General features: G+C 31.6%; 2 protein-coding genes across 3 annotated transcripts; one reads left to right on the plus strand and one right to left on the minus strand.

Moving 5' to 3' along the window:
• Positions 1 to 7,017: 7,017 nt before the first annotated feature.
• On the plus strand, positions 7,018 to 8,927 carry LOC108193516 (uncharacterized). Its single transcript, XM_017360208.2, has 3 exons — positions 7,018 to 7,177; positions 7,938 to 8,094; positions 8,643 to 8,927. The coding sequence occupies exons 1-3, from the start codon at positions 7,175 to 7,177 to the stop codon at positions 8,687 to 8,689; spliced, it is 207 nt and encodes a 68-aa protein (XP_017215697.1). The 5' UTR covers positions 7,018 to 7,174; the 3' UTR covers positions 8,690 to 8,927.
• Positions 8,928 to 9,837: 910 nt separating this feature from the next.
• On the minus strand, positions 9,838 to 13,354 carry LOC108193515 (meiotic nuclear division protein 1 homolog). 2 transcript variants are annotated; one of them, XM_017360205.2, is made up of 11 exons: positions 13,199 to 13,354; positions 12,541 to 12,621; positions 12,183 to 12,299; positions 12,062 to 12,100; positions 11,853 to 11,960; positions 11,459 to 11,521; positions 11,311 to 11,362; positions 11,156 to 11,200; positions 10,998 to 11,077; positions 10,686 to 10,772; positions 9,838 to 10,070 (listed from the first exon to the last, which is right to left on the minus strand). In XM_017360205.2, exons 1-10 carry the CDS (start codon positions 13,199 to 13,201, stop codon positions 10,686 to 10,688), a joined length of 675 nt encoding a protein of 224 aa, XP_017215694.1. In that variant the 5' UTR covers positions 13,202 to 13,354; the 3' UTR covers positions 9,838 to 10,070. The 2 variants fall into 2 exon arrangements, with proteins under 2 accessions (XP_017215694.1, XP_017215695.1); XM_017360206.2 differs by lacking the exons at positions 9,838 to 10,070; positions 13,199 to 13,354 and adding an exon at positions 12,803 to 13,067 and having other exon boundaries at positions 10,480 to 10,772.
• Positions 13,355 to 14,282: the final 928 nt, after the last annotated feature.

Here is a 14,282-nt window from a genome sequence, read left to right on the forward strand (position 1 = left end):
TATATATATATACATGTATAAATTAAAAATGAATATAATTTAAAATAATTTTGTTACTAAAGATTGAATCATTATTATTTTAATGATATAGTACATCATATGGTCATCAAGAAAAAAAATAGTATAAGTATCTAAATTAATTAACTTTAATGAAATCATTGAAGTTAACAGTTAAATTAGAATTTTACCTCGAGAGCAGAATAACAGTAACTGTTACAATTTTCTATGCAATTAATTTTCAATGCAAGTATCTATTTCTATCAACATGATTAAGGTATTAGTATTCTTTAGAATTTATATAACTTATTCAAGATAACATTTTTCATTTTTTTAAAGAAAAAAAATAACATTTAAAAATTATTGAAGTGTATAATATTTTTCATTTACAATTTTTAATCTTAAAAATAAAGTTTATCTTTTTTTTACTATTTTTTCATTTTGATTATACACATATATATATATAAGCCTACATAAAAAAAATGTGCCCATAACATTTGAGGATCTTGTTCTATTGAACACCCCGCACACCCTCATGCTCCGGCTTTGATTTTGGGACAGGAAGTATATCAAAAATCAAAATATTAAATAAAATATATTTTTAATATAAATGATTCGATGAATATCTGAAATTTAATATATTTGTCCGTTTCCAAATACTTGAGATCCAATCTAAATTTTATAGTACTAGACTACTAGTGACAAACGAATATGAAACTATCATATGAATTATGACCTACTTGAAAGTTGGAAAGCAGTGCATACATTCTAGTACAGGAGTAATTTTTAAAGGGTTAAATATGGAGGTGGTCATTGAGGTGGAATTCATATATCACTTTGCTCACTGATCTTAACAGGGTATCATTTCAATCATTAAAATCACAATAAACATCAATCAAGTACCTCCAAATTTTAGTTCAAGGAGTAAAAATACTGTTTATAGAGTTTTACACATTTTATTGAATGTTACCACAACCAAGTAAAATGTTATAACTTCTAGTATTTATGACAATATATTTAGATTTATCAATTTTGTTTACTATTTATTTTTAATTAAAACAAAAATAATAATTATATAATAAAAAATAAATAGTAAATAAATTTTATAAAATCTAAATATATTATCATAAATAATAGAAGTCATAATCTTTTACTTGGTTGTGATGTCATCAAACTCTATAAATAATATTTTTACTCCTTAGAACTAAAATTTGGGGGTATTTGATTGATATTCATTGTGATTTTAATGATTGGAATGATACCCTGTTGAGATCAGTAAGAGAAGTGATATGTGACCTCTATTTCATTGACCAGTTTGATATTTAACCCAAATTTTAAACTTCTATCCGGTATAATTAACACAAACATTGTACGTAACCCCTGCATGGCATATATCCGAGGCGTGACGTGTCTGCCCGGCAGGGAGACAAGAAAATTAAGCTAATGGAGTCCTCAACAGCTAGCCATCTTCATTCTTAGCTAGATCCCCAACATATTTGTCTCTACTCTCTACTAACATCACCCACCTTTATTATAGGAGTGATAACATAAATTATTCGTAGCCGAAAAATTTGTTTGTTAAATCCGACCCAAAGTCCAAGCAACCAAAATTTTGGATGATCGACTCGTTCAAATTGTTCATATAAAGACAGCAGAACAAAAAGCAAGAACCGAAATTCAAAGCTAATAATACCCAACATCAAGTTGTAGCATATTATAATTGTTAATCGGCATTTAAAGTCTAAAGGTGCCGGAAAATAATTACTACAATATAATAACGGCGCCTTATATTCATACCACAAGGAACACTTCTTATATTTTAAGCCCGTATGTGATGTTATCACACGCATGGGACGCCAAAAAACTGCATTTTTGTTTATATCTACGTGTGGAGAGTTTATAATTTATTTACACTTACTTTATAAATTATATTTATTTATTTACACAACATAATATTTATAAAATATTTAATGTTATTGATTTGACGGGAAAATACTTATTCTTGTATTTCTTTTAAAATAAGTGACTCATTCCTAAAAACTACAATAAGTTAAACGAACCCAATATATAAAGTTCATCCAGATCGCTATTTAAGCAAATATTAATCAAATTAACATTTATTTACAATTAAATAAAAATCTAAATTTTAATAGCCAAATATCTTTTATAACAGATAATTCTATTCATTTAATATTATAATATTATACTCTCTTCGTCCCAAAATAATTGTCGTTTTGACTTTTTTCACGTAATTTAAGATGAAAAAAATCATAATCTTATATATTATTTTTCAATTTTTTTTCCTGAATAAAAGTTTAACATTTATATTTTTATTTATAAAAAGAAAATTTAGAAAATAATGCGTAAAAGTATGTCTTTTTTGTACTTTAAATTATGTGCAGAACGTCATGACATTTATATTGGGAACGAGGGAGTATTTGAAATAAAAGTTATTCAGTCGACAACGTTCCTCGCTAATCAAGTAAAGTTCATGTTTCTTGTCGAGATCAAGGTTTTACAGAATGTTATGCCGGCTGCCGCCATGTCACCGTCACTATAGCACCAATTTCGCAAAATACACGCACACGTGTAACTAACAGAAACAAGACATGTTACTTGTGGGAATTAAAAGCCTAGCTTAAACTAGTCTACCTAATCCTGCTACTATTACTTTAATCACTTGAGTTTTCATATAATACATGTGTTCATTGCTTGATCGTCCAAATAATACTACAATAATCATAGTGGGGGATTAAAGTCTTTAGCTAAGCTCCTCGGATAGTGATTTATCCACGCCAGCTTTAATGTTGACAACTCACAGTTCTGTGCTCTCGAATACGGTTCTATAGTTACGTTTATTTGTATAAAATAAATATATTAGTGTGTGTGATTATAAAATATTATTATGCGAGTGACAGGATAATATAAGTTTGTTTTCCTCAGGATTTATATATTTTAGGTACTCATAACCGAATATGGGAGGCCGTCCGAGTAAATTTTAAAAAAAATAATTTTTGTTTAAAGTAAAAAAGGATTAGATGAAATGAGAAGTGAATTAATATTTATAACAAATTCAACTGTTTGAGAAATATCTAAAAGTCATCAACCAAAAAAAACTAGCTTCTTCCCGTTTGTTACAAGTGCTTCGGACTTTTTACACAAACAGATCAAAAAAATAGAAGCCGACTTCTTATGAAAAAAGCCAATAAATCAGCCAAACTCAGCACATTAACACTCCCTTCGACTTCCGAGTGCTAATTTTGTATCGTTTTATGTTATAGAAAAAATTCACCAAATTAATGATATTTTTATAATATGTATTAAAATAAAATAATGTTATTATTTGTTCTAAATAAAATAAATGATGGAGGGAGTTACAGTTGTCACCTCACAAATAATGAAAATGATGGAGGTCCTCTTAGAATTAAGTTAAGATTAAAATTATATGTATATTTAGAGAAGTCTATTTGAACATGATATAAAATATGAAAATTATATGTATATTTAGAGAAGTCTATTTGAACACGATATAAAATATGAAATCTAGAAGGAGAGATATGTTGTAATTCTAACACCAAACCACTTTTTGAGGCTAGATCATAGCTATTATATTCCTCCGTCCCTCCCATTTCTTATCGAATGGGTTGGGCACGGAGATTAAGAAATATGAATAAAGTAGTTGAAAAGAGAAAGAAAAGTGGGTGAAGTGGTGGGACCCACTGATTTTTAATGTATACTGTAAAAAGGAGATAGTGGAGTAAAAGTAGTGTGAAAAGGAAAGAAAAGCGGAGAAGTGGTGGGATCCATTAACCATATTTGGTAAGTTTTGAAATGTAAAGAATTGGATGGGACACCCCAAAAAAGAAATTGTAAAAAAATGGAAGGGTCGGAGGGAGTATCTATTTTAACACAATCTTCGACTTGCTCTAACATTTTTAAATATTTATGTCAAGACTAAAATAATAAGACAAATTTTATAATTGTAACTAAAGTTATGCTTGTCTCGCACTCCCGGTTGTCCGAATTTCAAATTTGTAATTTGACAGTCACATGTTATTTTTATGTTTTAGAAAAATGATTAAGAGATGCTTCTTTCAAGAAAAAACTACTCTTTGCTTAAACAAGTGATCCTAATTAACCCCTTTTCCCTAATAATTAAAATAATATATATATTACTATTCTAGTATTCTTTTACAATTTTCATATTCTAGTTATCAGAATGCTAAAACCGATAAAATTCAAGCATTAATATATAATCCTGCTCTAAATAATGATAAATATAAAAGTGAAACTTTATATATTAATTTCGTTTATTATATGATCGGTGACTCACCGAATACAGCCTGCACTACAAGTGAACAAATGGTGGAGATAAATAAAAGCGAGAGATGAAACTAGGCAGTGGGGGAGAGAAAGCGTGGCATATATGCGCAAGCAATTATGTGGAGACAATAGCTTTATGACGTATATTAGGTACACAGTTTCTACAGCTACGTGTGGAATAGACACAGGAAGCTAACATCTTTGTAGCGTTTTATCATTACTTGGCATCTTTTAAATTATTGATCCAACCACTAACTTACTTAGCCTTTTTAATCATTGCAACAAATGCTTAAGCAACCACACACATATTACTTGTGATTTTCGGTGCATGCATGCTTTATTAATCATGTTCAGGAATATGATTTTGGGCAACGATCATTAATTAAGGTTATGTTTTGTGGTTTAAAGGGAGTTTCTGTTCATGAAAGATGACTTTTAATATACATATGACCATGATTTAATATACTTAATAAGAAGGATTAATGTTGGGTCCGGAAATAGACCACACGTATAATGTGACCTAGAGGAGGCTTCGATGAGATGTAGAGGCCCGTGTGAGTAATAACAAGATTGGAGTGGTGTTTATCAAAAAATTTTAGATGCTTTGAAACTTGTTGAGAATCTTGACGTGATTCTGCGAGACCGCGACAATAACTTATTAAGACTGCCGCATGGTGTTCCAGATGGTTGGACAGTGACGCTTAAGACTTGCTATCTTGATGTCATGAGTTCGAATTCCTGAATGTTTTGGAATTAAGTGGGAGTAAATGAGCTACCATGCTCGATGGTATAAGTGTGCTAGTATGCTCAATCGGATTAGTCGAAGTGTGCACAAGTTGGTCGGATACCGATTTACCGGAAAAAAAAGAGAATAACTTATGAAGTGAGGTCGAAAATGAATCAAAATAAATATTTAATTTCTATTGTTCATTTACCCAGGTCTGTATATACAGAGAGTTTGTTCCTTGAATAACACTTTTCTATTCAAGAAATAAGAAATCATTAGTCTTGATATAATTTTTTCATAAATACACATACAAATATATATTATTAAAATTTAATAAGACACACAGTTCAATTATTTTTAATCTCGTGAAGTTTTGACGGCGGCTCAATATATTTTAGCATGCGTGTCTGCAGGACACTGGACCTCGAATTATTTATTTAATGATGACAATATTTGAAAACAAACAAACAATTGCAAGAATGATAGTAACAAGTACCTGAGTTGTAAACTTGTAAAGTTATAATATCAGTTGCCGCGAAGTCTCTCTCTATAGTAGGTTGTAAAATGGACCATTTAGCTCCGGCACTTTTAAAATAATCCATCTCTAGCCTGTCTATCCTATTACTCTTCACTACTTGAGATGATGATGATAATTTTGAACCAACGTCTCATAGGGCTAAAAAAAATCAGCCGGGTCCTCGCTGCACAAGGAATAAATAAATCTATAATTTTCAAATTTTTTTATATAAATATGAAATTTGAAGAATATATCGCACCTATATTATTTATAAAGCGAGCGAATTTGATATATATATATATATATTTTTTCGAGTCAAATATAAATACAGTCTGATCTGTTTGGACGGATGAATTTACAGCTTTGAAGTGTACTGCAGTTTTATTTACCATGACTTCCCAATTTAACAATAGAAAAAACAAGCACACATACAGTAGTATAGTTAACAGTAGTATGAAACTAGTGCTTGACAACTATTTTTGACAAGCATGAAAATGACTTGTAAAGGAATTCATATGTCGGTATGTTCTGAGTTTTGACAGTTCGTTTACAATGGGACGTTATCGTACATTTTCTAATAAATAAAGTCACTGAAGATTATTAACTTAGGCAACTTCAGTAACTCTACCAATATAAAACGCGTGAAGCCTTAGGATAAGTAGGCCCGCCCTTCTGAATCTGTCAATTGATTGCAACCACCACAGCCGAAGGAAGGAAACACATTGCTCATATATTTACGCTAGCCTACATTTTCAGAATTGGGTCGGCCCAATGTGCATGGGTTTGGGTCATAATTTCTTCATAAAGCCCATGAGACTAGTATCCCAATAACAATACTTTCAACATTAATGGAGTTGTCTGGCCGGATTGAAAAGTTACACCCTTGTTTGAGGAAAAAAGCAACATGCTTATTTTAGATTTCAAAAGTGGAAATTGAGAAGTTAGGAGTTCCAGCTTCTTTTTTTCCGCTTCTCACCTATTCACTAAAAAAATTTGTAAGTTCAAAAATAACAATTAAAAATTTTACTTTTGCTTCTCATTTCTATTCCATCTTTTTATTTTAACCAAGAAGTCACTTATTTTAAATTTAACCAAACGGCCCCATTATCTGTACTTCATCTGAGCAAGACAATTAGTAATGGTTGGGATATTTGATAAAGAGTAATGTTACAGACTTAGAGTTAGTAGTATCATTTTTTTAAGATGGCATATCACAGATTTTAATTTATGTTATTTTAAAAGTGGTTTATATTAAAAATATTTTGAAATGTAAGGAAACGAGAATCCGAAAATAATAATGTAAAGAAAATATCAGCAAATTAAGAAATTGGACCACAACATATACTGAGAACTAAGAGCATCGGGCCGCACCAAGACTTAACTTGCTATCAACCAGCCCACAACCCAAACAGAATGTCTGTTGTTATGTATACCCAATCACCACTTGCCACGTCTCAAAAACACGTGGCCAGTCCAATTAAATTGAAGAAGTAAATATAAAATAAGAGCCAAAAAAATAAAAAAATTCGTCTCGCCAGAAATCACAAAACCACGTCGCAATATCTCTCCGGCGATTATTTTTTCTGGCAGCTACAAAGCTTCTATAAGCAATGGTAAAGTTAATATTTTTAATTAAGTCGTTATTTCATTTCCTTGAATTGTTTTTATTTTATTGGAATTTTTAATTCTTTTAATACACTTGATTTCCTGTAAAGATTCAATTTTTACTACAACCTCAAGAAGCTTTAATCTTGATTAATGTTGTTGTCTATGGTAGTTAGCAGCGTGATTTTTGTTTTTAATGTGCGTTAAATGATAATATTGATCATGTTGTTTGATAAATACTTATTGTTCTGTTGTTCTATTTTGAAATTGAGCTTAGATACATGCTTTTGATTATTATCATGTGCTTGTATGCTAGCTTAATCAACTCACGACACTTTCTGGTCTTAGAATTAGTCCCAGTTCACTCACAGTTGTTTTACTTTAAGTTTGGTAGAGCTATACAATTGTATGATAGGCAGTTAGGCACAAATCACAATTATAATATTTTAGTGTTTTTACAGCTCCTCGGTTTGATCTGAGAATTATCGTTCTTAATAAATCTTTCACTGCGGTTTATATCACCTGCTGATTGCTCAAATGAAAGACTGCTATTGAATTGTGATATCCGGGTTATTTAGTTATTTCCTGTATAATGTATTTGGTGTGAATTAGGGAAAATTATGAGAAATAAAGTTGACAAAAACATGAATTGATACCGCGTTGTACAAAATTACTTCTTCTGGACGGTTTGTATTTGTGTATATGAGTTGTTTCTGGTGGAAATGAACTTTATTGGTATGGCTGGCTTGACAAATTCTTCTTTTTCAGACAACATCAAAGCGACTTGCTGATAAGAAGGTGCAACGGTTCCAGAAAAATATCACCAAGCGTGGAGCTGTGCCAGAAACAGTCTCAAAAAAAGGGGAGAAATATCCTGTCGGCCCTATATTGCTCGGGTTTTTTGTGTTTGTGGTGGTTGGCTCATGTAAGATAACCTCGCCTTACCTTTCCGGATTTACAAGTTGTTTACCTCTAAAAATTGTTTTTTTGTTCACTTTTTTGGGTGATATAAAATATCCGTTTTCTATGCTAAATAAGCTTGTTTGCCCCCTTGTAACTTTTTGGTTGTAAACTCATGATTAGTGTGACGAGGTTGTGAATTTGTTAACAATCCATATTCATTTACACAGTCTATGATCCATGAAATAATTTCATTAAGCTTCCATAAAATTATTTCAGTTGATGAAAATAGTCATATAAATAAGGCCCTAGTCCTGCTTTCGTTTTAGCATTGCGAAATCCATCCCATTGTAGTTCATGACTATTAACATAATAGATTAAGAAGTGATGATAATAATACTTTGGGACTAGATTAGATTAGAGTGTAAACAAAAAATCATGGTGTGTGAGCATTTACGCCATCAGAGGTTATATTGAGGTGGATTGTATAGTTAAGTTTCTTTTTCCTTACTAATGCACTCTCGTCTATCATATCTTCCTTTCTGATAGAGGACTTTTCTTTCTATGATCCAGCTCTATTTCAGATAATCAGGACAGCTACTAGCGGGGGAATGGCTTAACAATACAGTTGCACTGCTACAGTTGGCTTGTCTGTGTTGTAACACCATGCACACCCCTCAAACCTTGCCCAAACGTAGGATTGCAAGATTCCTTGTTCTGCTGAATCTGATCTATTGGTCTAAATTTGAAGTAAACTGAGCAAGTAATATATGAAGTTTGTTGTGTTTGTCCTGTTTTAACTTTCAATAACATAAACCACTAATTTGATAAATTACCATGATGTTTGTATTCGATTCATTTTTGGATTTATAGTTTAGGAAATTGTATCCGAGCAGACTAATTACCATGGTTAAATTACCATGTTTAACCCTAGCTGTTAAAATGCGTTGGACACTAATGTTGAAGTTAAATCTCCAATGGCTTGAATCGGTGGTTCACTGAATAGTAGAAATTAAATTCAAAAAGAAAAAAAATATGAAGGATTGTCTGCATATAAGCTTACTTTCGGAATTTAAATATTAGGATTCGATGAAATTTAACAGGCAATCAACATCGGAATTCCCTTTCGTAAACTAACCCAGCTACTACTGGATAACGACGGAGATCCAAGCACCGGGAAGCATCGATATTGGAATTTTATGATCAGCTCGTCTCAATTTGTTACTCCTCGACTCTTTGGGATATATATTTTCTTAAATAATTGAAAGCACCTTTTGACGCAATAGCGAAATTGGGCTCTTGTTAAAATCTCGGTTTTAAGCCATTTTCGACTTTAAATTGAAATATGTATATTTGTGGAACAAAACAGAAGCATGTTTAAAGTAAGAAGTAAAATAATTCAAAATTTGACTTAGAGTAAGAAGTGAAATAAGTCAAAAATTGACTTAAAGTGATAAGTTAGTTTGAGGTACTTTTTTCAATGATTTAAATTGTATCAAAACATATTTATTCTAATTCATTTAGGATTTTTGGTATAACAAATAAACTAAAGAAATCATGGATAAATCCGAGCGACCTTTTCTTAGGCGTCTGTCTCTAATTCAACCGGGGATCGAAAAGAGACTCCTATAATATTTAAATAAAAATTAATGTTTAAATTATTTAAATAAAAATTTAATGTTTAAATTTTTAATTTAAAAAAGAAAAAGAAAACCCCAAGAATAAGTTGTGAAACTATACTTTATTATATACATAATACACCTTACAATACATGCTAAATAATGAAATGAATCATAAACAAATTAGTGAGATGGAGGGAGTCTCGTACAAGGACCGAACCAAATTCTTTTTTTACAAAGATTTATATCCTCATAAATAAATTGTATCAAAATAACAAGGACACTCGACCATTTTGATAATACTCTTGAAAACAATATAGTGTCACATTTTTCTGAATTCTACTTGCTATAGATTGCTAGAATCCCAGCTCCAGCATTGTACCTTCACCAATATATATCACCCATACATGAAAATACTACACCGACGAAAAGACTACTAGTCAGAACTATTATCTATGACTGGCACACATCTACCAAGTTAAAAGAGTTGAGCACATGGATATTGCTTTCTTATGTTACTCGTGAATTTTTTCTGGTGCAGCCTGTTATCCACCTTAATGGACCACTAGTTAACAGTATCAACAAACAGTATAAGATTGCCCAAAGAAGCACCTCCCAGACTCCTAGGTGATTGCCCAAAAATTCTAAACCGGTAAAGAAAGTCTAGTTCTATATCATGGCTGGCCATCTGCCTTCAAGCCTCCAGGTCATACCAGTCAGACTATCTAAGATGCTTATTTTAAAAATCTAGAGCAAATAAATTTTTTGACAAAGCAACAACGTAATTCAGATGAAGGCAGCAAAGCTGACATCAATGTCAGAAGTAATGTTTTAACATTGAAGGAACATGGTTCATATAATATTTAGTTCAAAATATGTCAGAACTGCCATCTTAAAGAGAATCTGTAGAATTGCATTTTTGGAACATTTTTTACATTTTGATGGTACATTTACTCTTAGATATTACAGGAAACTCTTCCAATCAAAATGATCTCACCTATGGATTCGCTTCTTCCTGTTCACAAACCTCGCTGACAGGGATTGCTGGCAATTCCAAGTAGTCAAAATCCTCATTGATTCCTACCTACATTTAGTTTCAAAGGTACGTACATTAATTAGAACAACAGAAACAAGAGAAAATTTTAAAGGTAGACACCTATGTAATGAATAAAAAATCAGCCCATTAGTTTACATCTTAAGTATTATACTATCATGAATTATATAGTTTTATGATTCCACACTGATTGTGAGCATGATCAGGGTGTACTGTGGAATGCAAAATTATTTAAAAATGCAAATCTAAAAGTACCTCCTCATACAAGTGCTCCAGCTGCTCTTTAGCATTAGGAAAGTTTTTTGAACACCATTGTTGCAGTGTGAATGTGTTATCTGTTAAATGTTAGCAAGTGAGATAGCAAGGAAGAAATAATATAACAAGATTTACATTTGCAGTTAAATAACTTAAACCTGTCCATCTGTTAGCTGCTGCATGGGCAACTTCTATAGCACTTTCTGCCACAGTATATGAATTGTTTAGTGTATATATATGTGCCCATAAATTTTACATAATACTGAGATATGACAAGAAGACTATAGATATAGATATAGTTCAGCATATATACTCATAGCTTCGAAGGCAGCTGGATCGTTGTCTGCAAATTGGGCCATTTCATCCTGAAAGAGACAAAATAAAATGAATCACATTTGCATGAGGAGTATTTGATACTAATGTATAGTAGCTCAAAGTGGGGCATCAGCCACATGATCAACCTTTAGTTCCTTGTGTTTCTGTTCAGCAGCTTTCAGCTTGCTCAAAGCTTCCTCTCTTTCATCCTAGAGAAACAAAAATAGTAATGACTTACATATAAAGCAGCAGACAAGTTGGTTTAAATAATACTAAAAACATATTGGTACAAGGAATGTATAATAGACGGTTAATACTAAAAGGAAAAATATAATTTTTTATGCCAAAATGTAGGTTGCAATACTGATATTGATGGCATAATTTGCTAGTAAGCTAATGCTAGAGCATGAGCTTTGGAGACAGTCTTGTTTCTGAACAAACTGCAAGCATCCAATAGGCCTGGGTCATTCAGAGGTCAAAGTATATGACGCTTGGATAAGCACTAGCTAAAGTATATCTAGTACAAATTAACGTTCTTACAGAGTCTTCACGGCCCTTCTTTAAATCATTACATTGCTCAACAAGTTCTGTCATCCGCTTCTTACTGCCTCGTAAATCAAATTCAAGTTTTTGATACACATTCCTTAGCTGTAAAAAAGTGATATTACTATTTGGTACAAGAAAGGATTAATATAATTGCAGAAAAACACACACCGGAGATCTAGTTGAAACTGAAACAATAATCTGACCTGATTCCCAGCGCAACTAGGGAGGCTCCAAAAGTATACCTGCAATTTAATAGAACAACCTTAATGGCCGATATTCAGAAGCAAATCTCCAATTAATATTTCTGGAGTCGAATATACTTACAGAAGTTCCTATTTTATCTTTGAAGACAAGGTCATCATCTACTAGACTTTGTATAACATCTTTAACAGATTGGGATATGACACCCTTCTTCGGGCCTAATTTTTCAAGTTCCTTGAGCTGAATTCCGTGTACAATGCACAAAATAAACACAATCCGATTATAATTTGTCAAAATCCAACTACAAAATTTAAAGTCATATGTCCAAGGAAACACAACAACAGACCTCATGCAGAGAAGCTAAAGTACAAGTTCGCATCGCCACACAATTAGTCAATGAAGAAGCCTCTAATTTGACTAGCCGAAGAAATATATAAGAAACGCCTTATAAAGAAGTTCTGTAAAGGCTTAAAATACTCACAAGGTAGAAGTCTTGGGAGTCATAGAAGATCTGAAGCATCTTCTCTCGCTTCTCATCCAATGAAAGTCCTCTTTTCTTCGACTGTTGAGTCACAATAATAAGTAGTCTGATAGCACTAACCATCAAAGTCGTACGATAATCAACAAAAATATACTAAGCTGCTCCATAGTTTGAGAAAGAGTAATAATGGGTACAATTATCACACAATAACCAATCTACTCCATAAATTCAAATCTAAGTAATCGGCATTAAGAAACCTTACTAGAGTATGACTTGATGTCAATTTTAGGTATTCTTCCCATCACCGTTAATTTTACTTCGGTCCTTAGTGTTGTATTATTATCACAGATTACACCAACGAAAAATTCAGTTGCGCATTAGCTATTTATATAACTTTGATAAATAGATTAACTCCTAATCAAAGACACAGTAAAGTATGCCATGGAATTAGCAAATTGTACTCATAACTGATCTCAAAACACATGTAATTGAAATACAGAAATTTATAATCTGGTGGAGAATTAATCGGAATAGACATGGAAACTTATGATGTCGTACAAGTGTTCGGTGACACAATTAAACAAAGCCACAAAGGACATAATTGGCGGATAAAATACAAACATACATGTATATAATATAGCGATAGATATGTAAATACCATTGGAACTGATTGATTTGTTGCAGACCAAGCCGAAAGTGGCGGAAGAATGAATCAAGAAGCTCCAGGTGTTTTGATAATTGAGTATCAATGCCCTTTTCTTTTATTGGCGGGAATAAATTTTATCGGGTCGAGTCAGGTCAGCCCATTTGCCTGACTCCCTTACTCCTGTTCATATGGTTCCAAACTGGTACTCCCCGAATTTTGATATTTTTATAAAATATAGTTTATAATATTTTTTAATTTATTTATTTTTAAATAAAAGTTTAAGTATCAAATTTTTATTCAGAATTTTTTTTAGAAAATATCAAGAAATTATATTTTAAAGAGATCTTAAAATGTTTACCAAACAATAATATTAACAATTCAACGAGACGGATGAAGTATAACATCTAACAGAAGAACAAAACCGAAGAAAATGGTCCCAAAATCACAATTTGAAATAAGAAAAAGAAAATATTCAACAAAGAAAGGATAGATGTTGCATTTGATAAATCAACACATTATGATCATCCGTTAACAAAAGAACCATCAACAGATGAGATTTGTTGTTGAAAAATAAAGTATCAGTTCACGAAAAAAAATTGAATGAAAAATTTGATTTTATATGTATAGAAATAATTTCAAAAATATAATACATTAATTTTGAGTGGTCATAAGGATAAAGTACTTGTTAGAAATTAATATACACATTATTACCTTTTAAACGGTTAAAGTTAACGATTGTTTTTAACAGAGTGATGAACCAGGGTTACAAACTGAACGCTAACACAAATTTAGGAGTACGAACTACCACGTTTCAAAGTGTGAGTACTCATTTGCTAATGACCCAAGTCTAGGGGTATAAAATGCAATACTCTCATTTTAAAAACGATATATTGTTGTCCTGTTTAAGAATTAGTTGTTAGCGGATTGGATCACATGTTTTGACTAGCTGATTGAAGTAGATGTTTTAACTAGCGGATTAAATTAGTTGTTTCTCGTAAAACTAGCAGATTGATTAGCTGTGTCTGGCACAAACCAAAACCTCTAATCCAAAAAACTCCTCAAAATAGTTTTTTCAAAATTAAGCTTTGGTGTACAA

Source organism: Daucus carota, chromosome 7, assembly GCF_001625215.2.
Source record: "Daucus carota subsp. sativus chromosome 7, DH1 v3.0, whole genome shotgun sequence".
NCBI classification, from domain to species: Eukaryota; Viridiplantae; Streptophyta; class Magnoliopsida; order Apiales; family Apiaceae; genus Daucus; species Daucus carota.